This window comes from Bombina bombina, chromosome 5, assembly GCF_027579735.1.
Source record: "Bombina bombina isolate aBomBom1 chromosome 5, aBomBom1.pri, whole genome shotgun sequence".
NCBI classification, from domain to species: domain Eukaryota; kingdom Metazoa; phylum Chordata; class Amphibia; order Anura; family Bombinatoridae; genus Bombina; species Bombina bombina.
In genome coordinates this window covers 589402008-589411637 of record NC_069503.1, presented here as the reverse complement: position 1 = coordinate 589411637, position 9630 = coordinate 589402008, and the positions used below count along the sequence as shown (strand labels likewise).

The window sequence follows — 9630 nt, the reverse complement described above, 5'->3', positions numbered from 1 at the left end:
TTTAATTTTGACTTTGCTGTCCCTTTAACAACTGAATCATATGCAATGTTATCTGGATCAATAATGTTCTCTTTTTCAGCTGGTGGAACCTATTACTCCTAGTGGAGAAGCGCCAAATCAAGCTCTTCTCAGGATCTTGAAGGAGACTGAGTTTAAAAAAATTACAGTACTTGGCTCAGGAGCATTTGGCACAGTGTATAGGGTAAGATATTTGCTATTTTTACTCAGTAGTAGCACTATAGAGCCCTAGAATACACACTCCAGCCCTGATCAATGTTTCTCTTTCATATTGTATCAGAGATGGTTTATGAAATTATAAGTGAGCTTCTTGGGTCACTGATTATACATTTCTGCCACTTAACTTTTTTTGTAAATGGCCTTTTTGGGATCATGTTCTGATTGATGGGTGAATTCTTTATTTTCCTTGTTTAATTGCATGTAGCTCAAAATCCTAGTTTGAAATACCACAACCAATCAAACTGGATATTTTCTTGTTATTAGGGGTTGTGGATTCCAGAAGCAGAAGGGGTAAAAATCCCTGTCGCCATTAAGGAGTTGCGAGAAGCCACATCACCCAAAGCCAACAAGGAAATTCTTGATGTAGGTATTTGAAGGCATTTAAACAAAGTTTGTAAATGAGACTAATACGTTGTAGAGCTGATTTAAAAGTAGAAAAACCTATAGCAGGCCAAGCATTTCTCTACATTTGGCTAACAAGAACAATTTATCACACGCTCTAAAACCTTTTGTGAGGTCTACACCCCTGAACCATAATTCTGTCACCAGATGAATTCTCCTGCATTTATGCAGACTATACACTGCTGCTGCCTACGGATTTATCTTCCAGTCATATGAGTCTGACTGCAGCACTAACACTGATAGGAAAATCCAGCTACACTCTTTTTCAAATGATGATCCCTCTCACTACTTCACTGCAGTCTCAGGAACCACAAGTGGTGCTATACAAAGGTTTAATATGTACTAATGTTCCCAAGCTCTAGCTTGTAAGGTGCAATGTGTATATCAGACTTCCTCAAACTTGGCCCTCCAGAGGTTTTGGAACTACATTTCCCATGATGCTCAGCCAGCATATCAGCTGAGCATCATGGGAAATGCAGTTCCAAAACCTCTGGAGGGCCAAGTTTGAGGATGTCTGGTGTATATGTTCTGTGATCTGCACTCATAGCAATGATCTAGTGCTGGGATACAGAGCACATGGCTTGAATGAAATGATAATCTTAAATTGAGTTGCCCCTTTAATGTGTTCCCAGTGATGCATTCTAGTTTACAGATAACCCCTATACCTTTACTATGAAGCAGCTTTTGCCTGAAATTGCCACATGTATTGAAAATTTGCCTTACTAATTCTAGAGCTTCCTCTGATAACGTGAACAATAATTTTAATTTGAGCATTTTAGTATTATGTATTGGTTTGGCAGAGACCACAATAAAATAGAACAAAGGTGACAGAACCTGCTGTAGAATAATTTTGTTGCATGAAATAATATACATTCAGTTAAATTCTTTTTTCATAAAATGTTTGGATCGATTCAGCCATGTATCTTGGTGTAACCACAATTCCCTTAAGCAATTTTTATGAAAGGTATTTTTTAGTAAATTGTTACCAAATACCAGGCATGCTTTTATTAGATCACAGTGTACCTCTATCATCTCCAAGATAAACTATTTAAAACAAGACACAGTTTTGTTCTTCTTTCTTGAAATAAAAAGCATTATAGTGGTGCACACACACACACACATATATATACGTACTATATACACCCCTTCATCACAGCAACATGCAAACAGTGAAAAGCAAACATTTATAATTTCAAATAAATGCAATATAAAATTAAAAGGATAGAAGAGTCAAAATTAAAGGGACAGTCTAAACCAACATTTTTTTTGTTTTAAAAGTAAAATAATCCCTTTATTAACCATTCCATAGTTTTGCATAACCAACACAGTTATATTAATACAATTTTTACCTCTGTGATTACCTTGTATCTAAGCCTCTGCAAACTGCCCCCTTATTTCAGTTCTTTTGACAGACTTGTATTTTAGCCAATCAGTGCTGACTCCTACGTAACCCCACGCGCGTGAGCATAGTGTTATCTATATGACACACTTGGTGAAAAACTGTCAAAATGCATTCAGATAAGAGGTGGCCTTCAAGGCCTAAGAAATTAGCATATGAACCTCCTAGGGTTAGCTTTCAACTAAGACTACCGAGAGAACACAGCAAAATTGGTGATAAAAGTAAATTGGAAAGTTATTTAAAATTACATGCCCTATCTGAATCATGAAAATTTATTGTGGACTAGACTGTCCCTTTAAACTGTGTAGGATTCAGATAGAGCAAGTAATTTTAAGATACTTTTAAAATTCATTTATATTATCCAATTTACTTTGTTATTTTGATATGCTTTGTTAGAAAGCATATGTGCATATCCTTAACATCAGTAATACACTACTAGAAGCTAGATAAGACAAGATAACATCTGTAGGTCGGAGAACATGTTCGTGCTAACTCCCTCTCCCCATAGACTTCTATGGGGGCGCACTACAAAACTCTGTTCTCGCTTTCACTCGAGCGCTAATGCAAAGGTGCGCTAAACCAAGTGTGATAAAGCCGAAGGTCGTTAAGAAATAGTTTAAAGAGCTCTGTTCTTCACTTATAAGGAAATGTTATTTTTACTTTAAAAAGATAGATAGATAGATAGATAGATACAAATATAATTTTCTTATGTAATTTCTATTTTAAAAAAAATGTTTGTTACAGAAGCATTAGTTATTTTGTTGTGAAGAAACTTATTTCCCAGCAGCAATGCCTGAACCAGCCAAGCCAGCGCCTAAGAAGGGCTCCAAGAAAACTGTAATAAGTATCATTTCATAAAGGGTTAACTCTGTTCAGTTTTGAGAAAACTATTTTCTGAGGCAGGTTTCCTAGCATATTGTGTACTGTAATTAAGTTTGTGATAAGCATTCACTGCTAGGTGATAAGAAGGACTCAATTGTTTTCTTGTGTGTACTTGTTATCTGCGGTGGCTTGTCCAAGGGCTTTGTCTAAATGTGTGATGGGGGATTTTATGCTTCCCCCCCTGGGAGTGCCCTGTGTGCATGTAACCTAAATAAAAAAGCAGGCTGGGCATCCCAGTCCTCAGTTCTTGGTTGTCCCTCAATCGCAGCGTTGACTCGTTTTTGTGGGCAGAAAGGTATCCTAGCTGTACTACAGCTAAGGGGGATTATTCTACATTTGCGAGACTCATATAGAATACTATGGAAAGCAGTTTCTCCCCTCTTCAGCAATAGGAATCCAGGCTACTAAGCGGTCCATCTCTCAGCGAGACTAAGGGTAACCGTAACATTTGGCGGCAGCGGTGGGATTTTTCCTGGATTTCCTAGGAGAGGTACAGAACGGATGGAGAGCGCTTACGAAAAATTGAAGCGTACAACCCTAAAGGATTTACTTGAAAGCAGAGGGGGGTACGCCAGCAACCGGCCGAGGAGAGAGCTGATCGCAGAATTGACCGAACTGGATCAGAGCTTCACAATGGCGGAAACACCGACCACGATTAGTGACGAAAAAACCAGGATTGTTCGGGAGAGGCTCTCACTGTACGGGCCGAACCCCTCCATGGAATTGGTACAGCAGTTGATGGCGGAAGCGGACAAGGATATACGAGAGACTCGAGCCCACGAACTCAACCTAGCGAACGCACACCGCAATGCTGAAGCCCCGCAGGTAATCATCCCTGTCGAAAATGCTGGGAGGCCCAAGATACCCTATGCGGCATTTCGACCCTTCCTAGAGAGCGAGACAGGGATTGATGAATATTTGGCGGACTTCGAAAGGCAATGTGCCCTGCACCAGATTCCCAACAGGGAGTGGCCCACGATATTGTCTGGGAAACTATCCGGGCGAGCCCTGGAAGCCTTTCGTACTCTGGGTGCTGAGGAAGTGACACAGTATGAGCTAGTTAAGGAGACACTGTTGCGACGGTACGCAGTAACTCCGGACGCGTATCGCCGACAGTTTCGGGGCACGAAAAAGAAGCCTAACGATACCCATATGGAATGGGCGCACCGAATGCGGAGAGCGGCAAATCACTGGATGAGCGGAAGTAAAGCGGTGACTGGTGAGGAAATTTTACAATTGTTTCTCTTAGAACATTTTTATAATGGCATGGAACAGCAAGGGAAGGAATGGCTGCGAGACAGGCGACCTTCTACCTTAGAAGAAGCAGCCAAATTGGCCGATGAACATTATGACTCCCGTCTTCACGAACCCAGAGAGGTTTACCGTGCACCCCCTCGTGCTGAATTCCGAGCCCCGGTGCCCGCAGGGCCCGCCCGACACTCAGGACCACCCAATAACAGCTCTGAACGTCCCAGACCGACTTGCCACCGATGCAAGCAACCAGGGCATTTCATGGCTAGCTGCCCCCTTAATACGCACCAGACACCCAGGAATTACAATTACCCCTCTGGGGCATATCGTCCGGCCCGGACCCTCTGTGTTAACCAAGAGGCCCCTATGGAGGAATATTTGGGGCCGCTTCACGAGGCGGACCCTGTATATGCTGCCTCAGATAACCGCCAGCACCATCGGCAGAAGGTATGGCTCGAGGGGCGATCTACCGAGGGATTGAGAGACACAGGGGCTACTATCACGCTGGTACAGAGTCATTTGGTGCCGGAGCACAAGCGATCTGGACAGACTGTGGCCGTTAGAGTGGCGGGGGGGGATGTGTACAAAATTCCAACAGCTAAAGTGCATCTTGATTGGGGAGCGGGAAAGGGGGCTGTGAACGTGGGCATAATGGATAATTTACCTGCCGAAGTACTACTGGGCAATGATTTGGGCCCCATGACTTCTGCCTATGCTCCAGTATGCAACAACGAGGCGGACCCAGTGACTACACGGGCCCAAGCCCGGACGGAGCGAGAACTCTCACCAGTGCGGGAGACACAGGTAAGACCTACCCCGACCTTGCCTGACATGTTAGGCCCCATACCCTGGGACACCCCAGATGCTTTCGAGACAGAGTCTAAGACTGACCCGACCTTACAAAAGTACCGGGAACGAGCAGAGACCGGAGGGGGCGGGGCAGATAATGAAACATTCTTATGGGAAAAAGGGAAACTATACCGCTGGACAGAGAAAAGGGGACAGCGTAGGCGACAGCTGGTAGTGCCCCACAAATACCGTCAAGAAATCCTCAAGATAGGCCACGACATCCCCTTAGCAGGCCACCTAGCTGTAACCCGTACCCTACACCGCATTACTCACACGTTCTTTTGGCCAGGGGTACACGCTGACGTTAGAACTTACTGTAACACCTGCGATGTGTGTCAACGAGTAGGAAGGCGAGGCGATCACCCTAAAGCCCATCTAGTAAATATGCCCATTGTAGAGGAACCCTTCAGCCGGGTTGCTATTGACCTAGTGGGACCACTGGCTACCCCTAGTCCCTCCGGTAAGCGCTACATTCTTACCGTAGTGGACTACGCTACCAGGTACCCAGAGGCTGTCGCCCTATCCAACATACAAGCGGATACGGTAGCGAATGCACTAGTACAGGTGTTCTCCCGGGTAGGATTTCCAAAAGAAATCCTATCCGACCGAGGCACCCAATTTACGGCTGAATTGACCCAACAACTCTGGCAGGTTTGCAAAATTAAGTCCCTCCTGAGCTCTCCATACCACCCCCAGACGAACGGGCTGTGTGAGAGGTTCAATGGGACCCTCAAGCAAATGCTCAAGACGTTCACTCAGGAATACCGAGACTGGGAACGCTTCCTGCCGCACCTCCTTTTTGCTTATCGGGAGGTGCCCCAGGAAACGACAGGGTTCTCTCCCTTCGAGTTGCTCTACGGAAGAAAGGTACGGGGACCCCTAAACCTGATCCGGGAGCACTGGGAGGGAGAGATGGAGACTGACGGTGTCCCCATTGTGCCATACGTGCTGGAACTCAGGGACCGAATGGAGCAATTAGCCAAATCCATGCGGGCTAATCTCCAGTCGGCCCAGAGAAGACAGAAAGTATGGTACGATCGGGGGGCCCGAAAGAGAATCTTTACCATAGGACAAAAGGTGTTAGTACTTAAGCCGGTGAAGACAGACAAATTGCAGGCGTCCTGGCAGGGCCCCTACCAGATCGTAGAGAAAAGGGGAGACACCACTTATGTGATAGCTAGCTGCCACGACAACAATCTTAGAAAGACATTCCATGTAAACATGCTCAAGGAATATTTTGAGCGACCAGAGAACGTGACGGCCGTATGTTGTTCCCCTCAGGAAGGCCCCGACAGTCTACCCATTCCAGACCTATTAGAAAAGAGTCTCCCCACAGGTATAGTGGCTCAGGTTCAGATAGGAGACTGACTTAGCCCCACTGAAAGGGAGCAGCTCAACCAACTCCTACAGTCCAAACACCTCACCTTCTCCCCAAAGCCAGGGTACACTACTTTAACCACCCACCAGGTAGATACTCCGGGACAAGCTCCCTTGCGCCAGGCTCCGTACCGAATCCCCGAAGCAGTTAGGATAGGAATGAAGAAGGAGATCGATGAGATGCTCCAACTCAGGGTAATTGAGCCCTCCGATAGTCCCTGGGCCTCCCCAGTTGTCTTGGTGCCCAAGAAAGATGGGACCACCCGGTTCTGCGTAGACTATCGGAGGCTCAATGAAAAGACCGTGACGGACGCTTACCCTATGCCCAGGGTAGACGAGCTACTCGATCGTATAGCCAGGGGAAATTACCTGACCACTATTGACCTCTGCAAAGGTTACTGGCAGATTCCCCTGGCCCCGGAGGCTATCCCCAAGTCGGCATTCGTCACCCCATTCGGCTTATATCAGTTTAGGGTAATGCCGTTTGGGATGAAGAATGCCCCAGCTACATTCCAGCGCTTGGTGGATAGGCTCCTGGATGGCTTCCAGAGTTTTGCTTGCGCCTACCTGGACGACATAGCGATCCACAGTGAGTCATGGGAGGACCACTTAGCTCACATAGGAATGGTTCTGGATCAGATCCGGGCTGCTGGCCTGACTCTGAAGCCAGAAAAATGCCACTTTGGGATGGCCGAGGTACAGTACCTGGGTCACCGGGTGGGGTGTGGAAAGCAGCGACCAGAGCCGGCCAAGATAGAAGCTGTCGCCAATTGGCCCACCCCCATCACTAAGACTCAGGTCTTAGCCTTCCTGGGCACGGCAGGGTACTATAGACGGTTCGTACCAGACTACAGCACACTTGCCAAACCCCTGACTGACTTGACCAAGAAGAACTTACCTCGACAGGTCCTGTGGTCTCCCCACTGTGAAACGGCTTTCCAGGCTCTCAAAAATGCTCTAATTAACGCTCCTGTCTTGGCGGCTCCAGCCCTTAACAAACGTTTTATCGTCCATACAGATGCTTCCATGTTCGGGCTGGGAGCCGTCCTCAGCCAAGTAGGCGAAGATGGAGGGGAGCATCCAGTTGCCTACATCAGCCGGAAGCTCCTGCCCCGCGAAGTCAGCTATGCAGCGGTCGAAAAGGAGTGTTTGGCTTTGGTGTGGGCATTAAAGAAATTGACTCCCTATTTATATGGGCAGGAGTTCACTCTGGTCACCGACCATAACCCGTTGGTGTGGCTGAACCGGGTCTCTGGAGATAATGGCAGGCTATTACGTTGGAGTTTATCGTTGCAACCCTTCAATTTCACCATTACTTACAGACCTGGGAAACAGAATGGCAACGCCGACGGGTTGTCCAGACAAACCGACCTCAGCCCCGCATAACCAGCAGTCTGGACAGCCTTAGTCTGCCCCGAAAAGGGGTCAGACCGTGTCTGCCAGAGTGTTCCACAGAAAGGGAGCACTGTTACAGAAGCATTAGTTATTTTGTTGTGAAGAAACTTATTTCCCAGCAGCAATGCCTGAACCAGCCAAGCCAGCGCCTAAGAAGGGCTCCAAGAAAACTGTAATAAGTATCATTTCATAAAGGGTTAACTCTGTTCAGTTTTGAGAAAACTATTTTCTGAGGCAGGTTTCCTAGCATATTGTGTACTGTAATTAAGTTTGTGATAAGCATTCACTGCTAGGTGATAAGAAGGACTCAATTGTTTTCTTGTGTGTACTTGTTATCTGCGGTGGCTTGTCCAAGGGCTTTGTCTAAATGTGTGATGGGGGATTTTATGCTTCCCCCCCTGGGAGTGCCCTGTGTGCATGTAACCTAAATAAAAAAGCAGGCTGGGCATCCCAGTCCTCAGTTCTTGGTTGTCCCTCAATCGCAGCGTTGACTCGTTTTTGTGGGCAGAAAGGTATCCTAGCTGTACTACAGCTAAGGGGGATTATTCTACATTTGCGAGACTCATATAGAATACTATGGAAAGCAGTTTCTCCCCTCTTCAGCAATAGGAATCCAGGCTACTAAGCGGTCCATCTCTCAGCGAGACTAAGGGTAACCGTAACAATGTTGTTACCTTGTTTTAAAGTGATATATACAGTATATCACAGTAGTTAAAGTGAATGTAAATTGTGATGCTAAAGTGCCCGGTTTTTAAAACTTTGATTAAAAACAGGGGCACTTTAATTCATCAATATTTTCATTTCACTCCTGTTGTGAAAATAAACTTACTTTTTAATCTTCACAGCAGCTCCAGCTTCCTCCATCTGTTTCAAAGCCTCTTCCTGGGTCTAAAATGAGGTATCTGGCTTCCTCCAATCACAGCAGTGAATCAGACTCTGAATCCCCCGGGGGGGAATCTGTGATTGGAGGATGACCTATCAATCATTTCTGACATCAGAAATGGCTTGTGAGACCGGAGGAAGCAGCAGCTGCTGTGAAGTTTAAAAGGTAAGGTTTTTTTCACAACAGGAGTGAAATGTAAATTTTGATGAATTAAAGTGCCCCTGTTTTTTATCAAAGTTTTAAAAACCGGGCACTTAAACATCAAAATTTACATTCACTTTAAGTGTTGCTACCTTTTGAAACTCAGGTTTAGCGTGTTTGGACGTGTCTATAAGCTACCAGTAGCAAATAGTGAGAGACTGTTTTTAAAACATTAGATAATAAATACTTCACAGTCAGTTACAAAATGTGCCACTCTCTGTGTCTATAAAACCTAAGACATATATACAGAAACAGTGGTAAAGTGTTCTCTGTGGCATTTTGAGAAAATAGTTTTGTTAAGACCTATTGTACCAAGTATCACAGAAGCAAGGGGTTGGGAAACTCGTTTCAGGAATGTGCCTTGGTGCCAGGCCATGCCTGGAGCTCCGCAGATGTCTGTGTGTTATGCAAACAATTCATGGTTGTAGGACAGTCGCCAACAAATAAGTGGCATCATTTCCAGTATTAAAGGGGCATTGTACTTAAAATCTTTATGTATGCCATATTAAAGGGCAAATAATGAAAAATTAGAATAAAGTGCCCTTTAACTCTTGGGTTAAAGCTGTCAGTTCATATTGGGCAAATTGTTTAGATTTTATTTAAAGGTGTAATTTTATTGCACCATCCCTGGTCTGTGCAAATGTTCTGGTTTCTAGGGACTGCCCCAGCTACACCCACAGCCCTACCCCTATTATATGCCCAATTATACCTATGCACTGACCCATTGCTCTGGACACCAAACACCCGTGAGCCT

The 9630-nt window shown here is 45.5% G+C and overlaps 1 protein-coding gene across 2 annotated transcripts in view; it reads left to right on the top strand.

The window, feature by feature from the left end:
* The window catches only part of LOC128660623 (epidermal growth factor receptor), a 364961-nt gene that overhangs the window by 335822 nt on the left and 19509 nt on the right, over positions 1-9630 (top strand). For both annotated transcript variants that reach the window (XM_053714554.1, XM_053714553.1), the window contains exons 18-19: positions 80-202; positions 502-600. In XM_053714554.1, the coding sequence (XP_053570529.1) occupies positions 80-202; positions 502-600 (222 nt within the window). The remainder of the gene's footprint in view (positions 1-79; positions 203-501; positions 601-9630) is intronic.